The sequence below is a fragment of the Capricornis sumatraensis genome, chromosome 23 (genome assembly GCF_032405125.1).
Source record: "Capricornis sumatraensis isolate serow.1 chromosome 23, serow.2, whole genome shotgun sequence".
Taxonomy (NCBI): Eukaryota; Metazoa; Chordata; class Mammalia; order Artiodactyla; family Bovidae; genus Capricornis; species Capricornis sumatraensis.
This window is the reverse complement of record NC_091091.1, coordinates 39,452,718-39,466,785: the sequence shown is the minus strand read 5'-3', so window position 1 is coordinate 39,466,785 and position 14,068 is coordinate 39,452,718. Positions and strand designations below refer to the sequence as shown.

The 14,068-nt window shown below is 47.1% G+C and overlaps 1 protein-coding gene across 2 annotated transcripts in view; it reads right to left on the bottom strand.

Annotated features, from left to right (window-relative positions):
• Nucleotides 1–12,535, bottom strand: part of GRK5 (G protein-coupled receptor kinase 5) — a 232,187-nt gene extending 219,652 nt beyond the window's left edge. For both annotated transcript variants that reach the window (XM_068961250.1, XM_068961251.1), the window contains exon 1: nt 12,288–12,535. In XM_068961250.1, coding sequence (XP_068817351.1) covers nt 12,288–12,339 — 52 coding nt within the window. In that variant the 5' untranslated portion in view covers nt 12,340–12,535. The remainder of the gene's footprint in view (nt 1–12,287) is intronic.
• Between the last annotated feature and the right edge of the window lie 1,533 nt (nt 12,536–14,068).

The following is a 14,068-nucleotide window of genomic DNA, read 5'->3' as shown; positions in this document are numbered from 1 at the left end:
TTTCTTTAGCAAGCAAGTACTGTCTGTGCAGGAGCTTCCCAGGCAGCTCATTGGTAAAGAACCCACCTGCAAGGCAGGAGACACGGGTTCCATCCTTGAGTCGGGAAGATCCCCTGGAGTAGGAAATGGCAACCTGCTCCAGTATCCTTGCCTGGAAAATTCCATGGACAGAGGAGCCTGACTGAGTCCAGTCCATGGGGTCATAAAGAGTCAGAGACGACAGCGCAACTAAGCACACACACACACACAGCATACAGTGTCCATGCAAGTGTCTGAAAGGCTTCAAATCAGGTAGAATGATTCATACTGAACTATGAGTCACAGTGCCACACTGATTACTTTACATACATGTTAGTACTGATGCTCCTGTTAGCTGGTAAGATTATTGAGGGCAGCAGCTGGGATGGAGCAGAAAGACTACCAGAGTGGAGACTGGGTTCTGCATTCGATCTGGGCTGTGGAACTAGCAGACTGCACCAGGAAAAGGCATTTACCTCTCTTAGTCTTTGATTCTTCATCTATAATACAGGGAAGAATAAAACACACCTCACAGGACTGTAAAGAGTAAGTGAAACCATGGGTACAAAGGACTGTATAATTCCTAAATGATCCCATTAGAAAGAAGGGGGGAATTCCCTGGCAGTCCAATGGTTCGGACTCCATGCTTTCACTGCTGAGGGCACTGGTTTGATCCCTGGTCGGGAAACTAGTCCCAAAGTCAGTGTGGTCAAAAAGATAAATAAAATTAAAACAAAACTACCTTTATTTAAAAAGAAAGAAATGGAAACTCCATTGTTTCCTGTCCCCCGCTCAGAGCCTAGCATGGGGCCCCCCACACAGTGGGACTTAACTAAATATTGGATTTATGACACTAGGGAAGATGCAGAAACCAACCTAGGGTTACTCCACTGGGAATTCTGCTTGCAGGGATTTCCCCCAAGCCCTCTGCTTAGGGCAGACAATTAGAACGCAAAGGCCCACCATGGGAGAATGAAATTATAAGCAGACGTAAGTTCACTTCTCTGATTAGGCCTCTCAAATGCTTGACCCCCTCACGGGCATTCCTTAAATGTTTGTAAGCCGCCCAGAAAGACTAGCGACAGTACCGGGCACTAGGGTATAAAACAGTTAGCCACCTGATAGTAAACTTAAGGGAACCGGAAGACCAGCCCTCACCTTAGTCACCCGTGGAAATGTCGAGGAAATCAGATTTGTCCTTCTTTAATTTGCATCCTGCTCTATGTTATAAGAAATTAAGCTTTAACTTTAAAAAACCCTCTAATTGGATACTACTGATGGGAAGACATCTGGGGCAAATATCTAGGCCTGATGCATTCCACCCCAAGCAATGGTTAGTGGTTTGGGGAATGAGTGTGTGGCAGAATAAGCAATGGTTACTAATTATTATATAGCACAGGGTTTGGCATCATCCATAAAGCCCCGTCGTGAAGGCCCCTTCCTCTGCAGAGAGGATTACAGGATTGACTGTTTGGACATTTTTTCCCCTGAGCGAGCATACATTTTCCTTGTCTTAATTGGATCCAGCCTCTTTGCCCCTGAGCAAAGAGGCCATTTTTCTATAACAATTCTATCCTTCAAATGCCAGGTCAGTCATCAGCCATTCCGGGGTCTGGAAGGAGCAATGTTTGGCTTCCTATTTTCTTTCCATTTGCTCAGCGTTGTTCTAGCAGTGATGCGAAAAGCATGTGAGGATCGTGTCCTAAGCTACCTCCGATTTAGCCAAAAAAGGTATGAGTGCTATCAGTGTGAAACATCTTTGAACCACAGAGAGCCTTCAGATTGGGGCAAACTGTTTGCCCCGAATGTTTGGACTAATGCAAATATTTATTTCTTCCAAAACAAGTAACACACACCACTTCCAAATTGGGGGTGGGGGCGGGGAGGTCTGCCAGACATTTTTCACAGTTAAGACAAACATTTGGAAAACATTTTCCAATTTGCCCTATACCTTTTGTTAATCTTTCTTAACCATGCTGAGTCATTTCCTCATTTGCCATCTACTGCAACATGAAGGCCACTTCTTTCTTTTTTAACATTTATTTATTTGGTTGCTCAGGTCTTAACGGCAGCACTCAGGTTCTTCCTTCTTTGTTGCAGCATGCAAGGTCTTATTTTAGTTGTGACAAGCAGGATCTTTAGTTGCAGCATGGGAGCTGGGTTGGAACCTGAGCCCCCTGCACTGAGAACTCAGTCTTAGCCACTGGACCACCAGGGAAGTCCCCCAAGGCCACTTCTTGAGGATCTTATTTTCTTGGCTCTTCCCCTCCTCCACATACCAAACATAGCATCAGTCAATCATTCCCAGATCAAGGTTAGTTGGACACCTATGTTGCAAGCACACACTCATCTGACTGACAGCCTCCTTAATCTGTGACTGTAGGCTTGGTGGCATCAACCCACAACAGCACTCAGCTTGAGAAAAATGGGATCAAGCCTGTAGCCCAATTCTCTGTCCGCACCCGACTGCCCATTTTGGGCTTCCCTGGTGGCTCAGTGGTAAAGAATCCACCTGAAGTGCAGGAGACACAGGTTCGATCCCTGGGTCAGGAAGATCCCCTGGAGGAGGAAATGGCAACCCACTCCAGTACTCTTGCCTGGGAAATCCTATGGACGGAGGGGCTTGGCAGGCTACATACAGTCCACGGGGTCTCAAGTCAGACATGACTTAGCAACTAAACAAAAACCCCCTACTTTTCTAGAGCCTGGGGTTCCTTCTCAGGGATGTTATCTAAGCATCCCCAGGAGCTCTTCCTGAGTGTCTGATGGAGCAGAGCGCACTCCTGCACAAGCCATGGGAACGCCGTTTCCGTGGCCCGTTTGTTGACCTTCTCCAGCTTGTTTCCATTTCACAAGTGTGCTAAGACCCGTGCCAAGATGGAATTCCATTTCAAATGAGGTTTCATAAGGCCTTTTATCAGATATGCAGACCAATTACACTGGCTGGGTTTTCTCTACCCTGTAGCTGAGTCACTCTATCCTTCACCCCCCACTTCCTTTCCTGTAGTGGTTAAGTTCAGAGCTTCACCTTCTCTGCAGGAGCAGATCAAAGGCTTTACTTCCTGTCCCCTCATTAGGGGGCTGGTGACATCCCCGCTGTCTCCTCTCCATCAACAGCCCCCAAGAGACTCTCAGCTCCCAAAGAGCCTTGAAAAGTTGCTAAATGAATGCAAAACGTGTGCGTACACACATGTTCTGCTTTCTAAACGCAAATACCCACACGGTTACCCCTGAAATATCTAAAAGGTTAACCCTGAGAGAGCTTTTCTGGGGAAAAAGGCTGCTTCACACATTCTCTTAGGGAGGGAGAAGGGGTGTGCCCCGCGATGTGGCAGGGAAATCACTCCAGTAGGTCTCCCCCTCCCCCTTCCCAGCCCCCTACTTTTTCTCTTTTTAACATTTATTTATTTGGCTGTGCCGAGTTTTCAGTTGTGGCACCCAGCCTCTTTAGTTGAGACGCCTGTGCTCTAGCTCCCTGACCAGGGATCGAACCTGTGCCCCCTGCACTTGGGGGTGCAGCGTTCTAGCCACTGGACCACCAGGGAAGTCCCCCCACTTTTTTATTAGTAAAGAGAGTTGCAGGGACCTGAGCATATACCTGGAGAAGGAAATGGCAACCCACTCCAGCGTTCTTGCCTGGAGAATCCCAGGGACAGAGGATGGGGTCGCACAGAGTCGGACACGACTGAAGCAACTTTGCAACAACAGCAGCAGCAGCAGCAGAGCATATACCTGAGGTGCCACCATCAGACAGAGGTCCCTGGGGACAAGGATCTCCCGAGGGGCAGCAGGCACTGAAGGAAGCGGGGCTCGGGGCAGACGTGACCTGCATGCGCTGGGTGCTCGCTCACACCCGGCCCTGTCCAGGAGAGGGCTGCCGCCACTAACGTGTGGCTACTACCGTCCATCTCCTTTAAGCTCCTGTCCCTCGGGGGCAATTCTTTGGCTACTCAAGATTCTCCCCAAGCCCTGCCAGGAGGACCAAGAATGCCAAGAAGCTGACTGGCCTTGCTCTTCAGGTGTGCAGGTATGCATGAGGGTGTGGGAGAACACAGGTGATGCGGCTTCAGAAAGAATCACGGCCACGTGTGCACACACACTCACGGGCATGTATGTTATTTGTCCCCTCCCCGCCCCCACCCCCGCCAATCACAGATTCATTGGTGTTGATAAAGAGTTCTATGTTTTGCTTCTTTAAATTGTCACTTTTATCTATTTATTTGGCTGTGCCAGGTCTCAGTTGTGGCAGGTGGGATTTTCATTGCCGCGAGCAGGATCTTTTCAGTTGCAGCACACCAGCTCAGTAGTTGTGGCACACGGACTTAGTTGCCCTGAAGCATCTGGAATCTTCCTGGACCAGGGATCAAACTCAGGCTCCCTGCCTTGGAAGCATGGAGTCTTAACTGCTGGACTACTGGGGAAGTCCCAACAGTTCTACTTTTAAAATGGAAACGCTGACTGCGAGGACTCACCTTATGGTAGTCATTCAGAGCCTAGTAGGAATTACATCCTCCAACTGCTCTCAATGTAGCTGAAATCAAGGTCTGGGAGGGCAGTTAGATTCCCATTTTCTTTGCCCTTTTCCCCAGGAAATCTGTTAGAGACTCTTTCTCGACCACAATGGCAACCTCAGAGCATTTACATTTAGAAACCATACAGCCCTGAAAAATGGGTTTGGTTTTGGGGGGTTCTGGTTTCTGTAGGAGTTTGGGGCTTATATTAATATGATTATAAGGGAAGGGAAAGATTTCTTTGGCAATGTTAAAGGATTTTGGAGGGCTTCTCCAGAAAAGTCCACATTTCAAGTAACCTTGAACAAGCGGGTCCCTTTCTTCCATCTCAGTTTCCCCAACTGATAAGCAGGGGTGATTTCTATTCTGAAAAGTGGAGAACCGATGAGGAAAACCCCTGAGAAGCCTTGGGGAAGCCCAGGCCCTGGCCACCCCGTGGGCCTCTGTGGCCGCTTCCCAACCCAGGAATGTTCGTATCTGTTTATCTGTTTCTTTTACTTTCTGCACAGGTCCCGGAAGTTGTCCTTTGAGGTTTATTTCATCACTGCCTTAAAAAAAAAAAAATACTGATACTCCACAGGCTACAGATTCCTAGAGACAAAACAGGCCCCGTGGAAATTAGCCTAATTTATTACTGACTTCTGTCAGGAGGAGGTTACCAGTTGACTCTTTGGCACAACTTCAGATAGCTATTCTTTGCTTCTGACCCCAAGAACAGCAGTGAGCTGTTTTATTGTTTCAAATAATCATGCTGCTTTCTAAGTGTATTCTAACATCGTCATCGTTAAAATGTTTCAAATCTCACAGGAAAAGTTTTTAGGAAGAAATCATTTTAAAGTGGATACAAGAACAGTGTGGTTTTGACATCTTTCTCCATGATCTTCTTGCAATCTGTCCTGTTCAAAAGAAATGGAAACTCTTAAAATTGTTTTTATCAATCGCCCTGTTCATTTTAGACCACCTTTTCTGAAGTAAATAGAAAGCGGGGTTGTTGTTTTTTTTCCCTTCTTTCTGTGGATTTACTGTACACACAATTTTTTATTTTTTTAATTAATAGTGTGTATCTGCTTGCATGCTAAGTCGCTTCAGTTGTGTCCGACTCTGTGTGACCCTATGGATTGTAGCCTGCCAGGCTCCTCTGTCCATGGGATTCTCCAGGCAAGAATACTGGAGTGGGTTGCCATGCTCTCCTCCAGGGGATCTTCCCAACCCAGGGATCGAACCTGCAACTCTTATATAAGTCTCCTGAATTGGCAGGCAGGTTCTTTACCACTAGCACCACCTGGGAAGCCTGTAATACACACTTAATTTGAATCAGGACAGTCAGTTGCTCAATCGAGGCCAATTTCCCAAAAAGATACAAAAAAAGGTGGGGAAGGTGAGAAATATGAGGGGCTTATTACTACCACCAATGTTTATGATTGTCCTTGAACTGCGTTTTTCTCTGATTAGGACACAGTCCTAATCTCCGATCCCCCAGCCCCTCTGTTTCTCACTTCCTTCCCCCTGCCCCCTCCCCCTTATGTTCTCCCAATCTTCACATCAGAGTTATGAGGTTCTCACCCTCATTTAACTCAATGTGTGTAGAACCCTGGGAGTTACGTCCCAGGAACTTTCTGCAGAGCTGGGGGTACTCCCCTTCTGCACTATCCAGCAGGGTAGCCACTGGCCCCTTGTGACTGCTGAGCACTTGAACGTGGCTGGCACACTTATGGAATGGAATAGTTCACTTTAATTAATTTTTAAAATATTTATTTGGCTGTGCCAGGTCTTAGCTGCAGCACTCGGGCCCTCTAGTTTTGGCACACAGGATCGAGTTCCCGGACCAAGAATCGAACCGGGGGCCCCCTGCACTGGGAGCTCCAAGTCTTACCCACTGGGCCACCAGGTAAGTCCCTCACTTTAATTAGTTTAAACAGTCACATGCAGCTAGTAGCTACCATGTTGGAGGGCACATATTCAGACGACTAGACAGACACTTGAACATTTTCAGGTTATTCCAAGTGACAGGCTCTACCAGAGGAAGTGCTCAACCCCAAGAAATCCCAAGAAAAATCCAAAGGAAGGCGGCCCCCACTATCTTTCCTCCAGAACGGTGGCCCATCAGTTCCGCCCAGGGGCTGCCCCAGGAAGACCACTGAGGTGCTGCCTGGAAGACACCTCTGCACACCAGTTTCTTCTTGGGTCTTCTCACCCCCAACCAAAGGGACCTCTTATGTTAGTCTTAAGCGGTTTCCATTTGTAGGGACTGACCTTCATAAAAACACCCGTCTTGGAAAATTAGCAGTTGTCTTCCAGATTCCAGCCTATCCCTCAAATATGACCTCTGAGTTATCCTTAAGTCATGTTTTGGTCCCGCAGGCTAGTGTCCAAGCTCTAGGCACAGCAGAGTCAACAATTTCCAGCTAAGCAGGTTATACCACAATCAGCTTCAGCTCCTTGGAGGAAAAACCAGGTTCTACTCAAATCTGATTTATCAGGTTAAAAGCCTAAGAAGTTAATGATGATGTCCAATTCCATCTCTTTACCCACCTCCAGCCGCACCTCTCCAAGGTGAACACCCAAAATGTCACCTCCCACAGGGTCCTTCAACAATCAAAGGCTGAATGAATGAATGAATGATTTGAGCCTTGTAAGAATTTCAAAAGACAATTTAAAAATGGTTTTCATAAAACAAGAAACTAGGAGAGGGGGCAAAGTCTAGACAGGACAGAACTGCCTTCTCTTTAAAAGGTACCATGAATAACTGTTTGAATATTTGATGATAATAAAGAATTTCTGCTTAAAAAAAAAAAGCAAGCATGATTTATACCAAATGGGGTGCTTCCCCCAACTGTCTGGATGGTATTAAATGCAACAATATTGTCTTTATCCCTAAAAGATAAAATTTTAAGAAGCTTTATGGATTAAAATCGTTTCAATATTTAGGATATTTTAAAATAAAATTTTCCACTGAAATGTAACAGCATGCATGTGTTTCAAAGTAAAAATCATTCCTATTATTTAAGCCCACATAATCTATTTTTAATCATTTAAAAATCACATCTTAAAACCCTTTATCTTCACTATTCTATTTTGAAGTGAGGTGTGGGGGCTAGGGGTTGTAAGACTGAAGAAATTCCCCCTTTCCTTTTCTGTGTCACCTGTTTTTAGTCACTTTTATCATCTTCTCAAGTTTCACCTAGAATTGTATGATCTATTGTAGTAATATCTTTTTGTAACCGTAAGACTTGTTTATTTCAAAAATGTCAAGATATTATAATGCTTTACCATGAGCCACAAATATACCGGGAACAAATTATTAACTTTAAATATTGACCGAAGTCCTGAAACCATTTCATTAGAAGACTGTGGATTCCCAGGTCTGGGTTGAATGGCCCTTGGTAAAGGTCAATTTGGTCCTGCACTGAGCTCTTTCCTGAAATTCACTCAGATGTTATTGAAGTCTTCGGCCCACACCCAAAGGGTATCATTTAGCAAGCCACTACAAGAGTTATGGCTGCTGAAGACATAATTTAAACAAGGATTAGTCTGGGGAGTGGAAGAATCAAGCTTTCTGGAGTTTAGAATCTGACAAGAAGCAGCTAAGCTATTGAAAGATGAGAGTCTTGAGGGCATTTATCTGATGGTTTTAAAAACCGGCAGCTAGATTAATTAAAAGCATCATTTGAAACCTTTCTGTAAGAAAGCAAGGCCTCTGAAACCATTTGCTTTTGGTTTCTCCACATCCGAGTTGTCAGGACTGAAAAGAAACTCAGAAAAAGTAAAAGGCAGTTTTGTTTAATGATGGCATTGTACTTAATAGGCCCAGCAGCTTTAACACATGATGAGCTGCCCGAGCTCAGGATGCAAAAAGTGCTGCTCTTCTGTGCGGAGAAGCTTTAGGGTAGAAGCAGCCACGGGGATGGATTAAGTATGCCTGCCGATAACAGTTAAAACGGCTGTGGGCTTCAGAGACACTACAGTGTTCTAATAACAATATTTCAGTTTTGTCATCATGAACTAGGGTTGCAAGGAAAAGAGGGAAGGGCTTTCAGCCTTGCCGTGGAATGCTGAGTCTGTCCCAGCAGGCTGGCTGCATTCAAACCCCCTCCCGTCTCCTGCCCTTCCCAGCCTCTGCAGTCACCTGTTTCCAGGTCCCCAATCTTAATCACTGGGAAGATCCAGGCCAACAAATTTACAGAAATATGTGAGTGAAAGGTCCTTGCACGTTCTGATTTTCGACATCCTGACCAAGGGCAAAAATCATGACGTGTCTGACTTCTCAGTTCTATAGTCGTGCCTGCTGGTACCACGCTCAGGAAAATGTGATCGATACTCCCTCTCTGTCCTCTTTATTGATCAAATATGACTACTACTGCCCTGGGAAGAAAGGAAGGGTGGGACCTTTCAAAATTTCTTCTCACCACCGTTCAAAGAAGTGAGGCAAAACACTAAAACATGACAAAAACCTTTACTGCAACAATAAAATCAAAAGGAAACACACAAAAGGCCCTCTGCAAACACTCTTTCTCACTACTATGATTTCAGCATTAGTGTGCTTGCCAATTTTCTGAGATTCTGAAATGTAAATAGATAGATAGAATTAGTCTTGGGTTCCTTTTCATTAAATGCTTAATCACTTAGCTCATTTCCATAAATTGGCATGAATTCAGTCTCAACTTCTTTTTTTACCCTTAACCACCCATTTTTAGGAGAGTAATCTAAAGTTCCTGAGAATGATCAAGTTGATGCTCTCTTGAGTCCAGAACAAAGTACATTTGGGTGGTTTAAAATTTTGAACCCAGATCTTCATCTTATTTCAAAAAAGTCACAAAGGTGCAAGCTGTTTCCAATGTTTTCTAATTATTAATGATGAACCACTTTAATTCACTTACAGATTTTCTATCTTATTGCTGTACTCATTTTTCCACTTTATAGAAGTATTATTATGGTAAGAATTTTAACTTACAATGAATTTAGAAGACATCTGCCTTTGAGAATGCATAATAATAACAAAAGATAGTCCCCCAAATTACCCACCAACATAGACAACTACAAATTTATAGCATTTCCAAAGTGTGTCTGTCTTTCTTCAAGGCCTGTTTCTCTATTGTTTGGGACAAATGTGACTTTTACTTGAAAGCCACATTTTAAATTGTTTACAATCTATTTTGTTAACTGAACTAAATTAAATTTCGCATTCACAAACCATATTTCTCATTTATAACCACTCACAAGAACCTTCAAGGAAGAAGTGGTTTTAAACATTGTAAACAATTCAGATTTTTAAAGATACAACAAATTTTATGTTAGAGCTTTCATTATACTGACTGGAACTTTCATTTCTGAATATGCGGGTAATGTGGTTACTAGGAGAATTATTTAATTGAAAAGAATGACTTCAACTATGTAAGAATTGAGAAGAGAAAAATAAATAGCTTTTATTTCTAAAAGCTTCTACAGTAATTAGAATATATATGCTCAAATCTTTAATAAAGACCCAGTGAGAAGAAAGTGGAAGCATTTAAAATCGTGGATTCTCTTTAGACATAAAAGAGAAAGAGGGGGAGAAATGCAGATTTCAAAATGAAATTTCCACGTAAGTAATTAGTTTTTCTCATTCAGGTGTCAGTTTCTCCGTATTCTTACGGGGAAGACCCCCTCCATTTCAAAGGAATTTCAGGAGCTATTTTCTCACCCTGAGATGACTACCAAAGTCTCAAAGAGAAATTGAAAAGACTTTAAAAGGAAAAGGAAGTAAAAGACACATTCTTGAGAACTTTTTAATCACTGTAATTCGGTCATTCCATATAAGCCTCCAGACTGTAGCTCTCTTTTCCAAGGCTCTAAAAAACCCAATTTGTTAACCTGACAGACAAAATTACCAAGCGGTGCATTCATTTCAGTGAAAAAATCTGGGGAGACCAAACTGGGGGAGAAAATTAATAATACTCTGCCCACTCCAAGCAAAACATTTTAAAAGAAGCAATCAAATGCTAAGAAAAAAAAAAAAGCAAGCTCTAGGCAAATAAGTGTAGAGCAGCAAAAGTAGGCAGCAGAAGTCCCCGGGCAACAGGAGAAACCAGTGAAACTTGCAAAGCCTCCAGTATCGTCACATCCAATGATTTCCCAGGAAAAAATTTCAGAATGGAGAGGGAAAACTTTCCCAGCCCCCGAGCCCTCAGGTGAACAACCACATTCCACCACTAGGTGGCAGCTGCAAAGGCTGTGAGCCGGGGGCTGTTCTCTCCGCTTTTTTCCCCTCCAGAACTCACTGCCCTGTTCAGGAGACAGCCCACGAGCCTCTTGGTCCAATTTGCTAAAAATTTTGGGTTAGGAAAAAAGAAAATACTCGGGCTTTAGAAACTGAAGTCACCAGGAACAGCCTCTGCTAAAAGTCTGTTCACACCAAAGCTCTGGGCAATGGGAAGAACAGACCTGCACATTCCCAATTCGGCTGGAGTTTCCGAAGCAAACCTTCCAGGCTGCTGCTTTGGAGACAAACGAAGCTGAAATTACGACATGAGCTGTTGAGTTGTGCATCACTTACTCACACCCCGTGTACAGTGCCACAAGGTGATGGAATCGGCTGGATCAACATGAACAGTTTTACTGCTGGCCAGCAAAGTCTTCCTTCATTCATCAGAGTGTGTGAATGAAAAATATTAAGAAGTAAATAGGGCGTTTTCGTGGACTGCTCGCCTTGTACTCTTCTGAAGTCAAGACCTTACCGAGACTGCATTCGACCTTGGGTGTCAAATAAAGCCTCCTCCCATGAAAGGGAAAACCACTTCCCTTTTCATAAAAAGGCTGCACCCAGAGCTCAAATCTTGGCAAAAGAAATGTTACATAAATTCCAGGTGTTCCTAAATATGTATGCTTACCCGCACAGAATCATTTTAGGAAGCATCTTAAGTTTCTGGGCCACTTTCTCTCTCACCCCTTCCCTCTCTCCATCTCAAGGAAGAGTCAAAAAGTGCGTTTATAGTCTCGACTTAGCTTCTTACCCACTCCATTTAGACGATATTTCCTGCTAACCTAATGCAGAAAATCTAATGATTTGCATCCAAAACACATCTAAGCAATGACACACTTATCTTTCTTTTCTTAATTAAGCCAAAACCCAAAAAAATCCACTTAATCTCTCCCTCCTCAATGGGGGTAAAAACCACCCCTGAAATCATGTATTCTTTTCTACATGATTTGCACAACCATCCTCTCGTTATGTGAACAGGCTAATTCCTCAACATCTTACTTTGCCTTTAAAAGGCTTCCTTCCACACGACGGGATTTCCCTAAGAAACATTCCCAGCGGATGGTTTCCAGCAATAACCTATATCAACTCAGCCGGCGCCCCTCCACCCCCAACACACACACACACACACACACACACACACACACACGAATTCACTCACAGAACCATCCCGGGCCAACTCGGAAAAGCTGTTTGATTTGCATGTTTGCCCATCTCTTCCTGAATGAACGCCTTTCCAACTGACCTTTCAACAGCTGCCGAGAAGGCACGGCACGGTAAGGTTAGAGCTGGAAACTAGGGAATCTGTTTTAGCATCCTAATCCTTGCAACCTCGAGGTGACGTTTCCTCTTCTCTGCCCAAGTCCAGGTTCCCCGAGCACAAGGGCAGGAACCGTGAAGCGTTTGCCGAGCACTCTCCGAGGTGCCCTGCTCCCGACCAAACTCACTGCGGGCATCCCGCACCCGCCCGATACCCCGGCTCGTGGCGAAGGCGCCAGGCACGCACCCGCCCTGCCTCTTACCTTCCCTGGCTTTCAGCAAGACCGTGTTGGCCACGATGTTTTCCAGCTCCATTGACAGTCGGCGGTCAGCGAGGGAGCCGGCCGGCGGGGCTGTCAGCGCCTGACGGTGCTGCCGCTGCTGCTGCTGCCGCTGCTTGGGCTGCTGCCGCTGCTTGCCGGAGCCGGGAGCGAGCAGCCCGCCTAGCCTACCGCATTATTCTTTGCTCTTATCCCTCGGAGTTTCCACCTCTGCAAAGAGGAGCCGCCGCCGCCGCTTCTTCCTCCCTCTGTGTCCCCCCTCCCCCCCTCCCTCAACACTTTCCCCCCCACCCCCCACCCTGCGCGCTGCTCTGTCACTCCATTCTCCTCCCCTCGGGCTCCCGCGGATGCTTTAATGCTTCGGATGTTTCTGCCTCCCCTCTGTCCGTCCCGGGGGTGTGGTACTCGCAGGCTGGGGCGGCCTCACTGCGCAAGCGCTGGGCCGAGCCACGCCTCCCGCTCCGGCCCTCGCGGCGCGGGGCCTGCTGGGACTTGTAGTTCGGCCCGGCGCGCTGGGCTGGGGCCGGGACTGGCGCGCGGCTGCGGGAATCCGAGGACCGCCCTGGGACGTGCCTTCGGAGGGAAGGCGGTGGGGCGTGCAGCGAGCGAGTCAAAGGCGGCTCGGCGGAGCTGAAGCTCCCCCCACAACTCCAGTCCTGGGGCCCGTTCTCGCATATCCATGCCCGGGGAGGAGGGGTGGTCCCGCTCGCCCGCTTCCCGCTCTGCCGAATGCCCAGAAAACTAAGTGCACGGGCCACGGCGAGGGCGGGGCGAAGCGCTGCGTCCGGGCAGGAGCTGGTGCCGGTTCTGGCCCCCCGCGTGGCGTGCTCGGGATGGAAGGGAGGTCAGGCCGGCCGGGCCTGCACCCCGGCTGCCTCCAGGGCACGCCAAGCCCACGGGGGCAGGGGGCTGCAGCCCAAAGGCGGCCAGGCACGCCCGCGGGCCCCTCACGCGGCGGCCGGCCGAGGTGCTGCCGTCGCGCACGCGCTCGGTGGATGACAAAGGTATACTTTGTTTTTCGTCCGAGGGCGCGAAGAGGGATCCGCGAGTCGGCGGCTACTCCGCGTTGGCGGCAGCATCGGTACCCGCGCAGCCTGAGCGCCCCTCGGCGGCCGCGGGATGGAAGCGCGGCGGTGGGGCCACGCGGACGACGGGTCCACCTCCAGGTTTCTCTGCGCCCCGGGACACCCGTCTGCGACTCCGGGGATCCCGGCGTGGGATGCGGACCGGTTCTACTAATAACCTGCCTTCCACCACACGGGGCCGCGAATCAAGAATCTTCATTCCAACCCAACTGATTGATATTAATAAAAACGCAGACTGAATCGCCGGGGTCAGAAACATGAGTAGGTTAACAGCACCAAGTCTGTGTTAGACATTCGTTTTCCAAGTCCAGGCTTATTCATCTTGGGGCTCTTAGTGCCTTTCCACTGTATGCTCAGAACGTCGGGCCCCAGATCTGTGCTCAGCGTCGCCTCCTTGCTGCCTCCGAAGGCCTCGCCCCGGGGAAACGGGCGGTGGGGCACTCCGGACCTGCGACAAGCGTTCTATCTGGGAAAGGGGCGGGCTGACCCCCCAAAACTGAGGTCTTTGCCTTTTGCGCACCCTGCGGGCCGGATATCCGTGCGGAAGCCGGCTCTGGACCTTCTCTGTCCAAAAAAAGGAAATCTTCCACTCCTCAGGGCTGCCAGGAAGTGGCAGGGAGGTGCAGAGAGAAACGGAGAACAATTACTATGCATTGGACAATATAAAAAAATTAATAG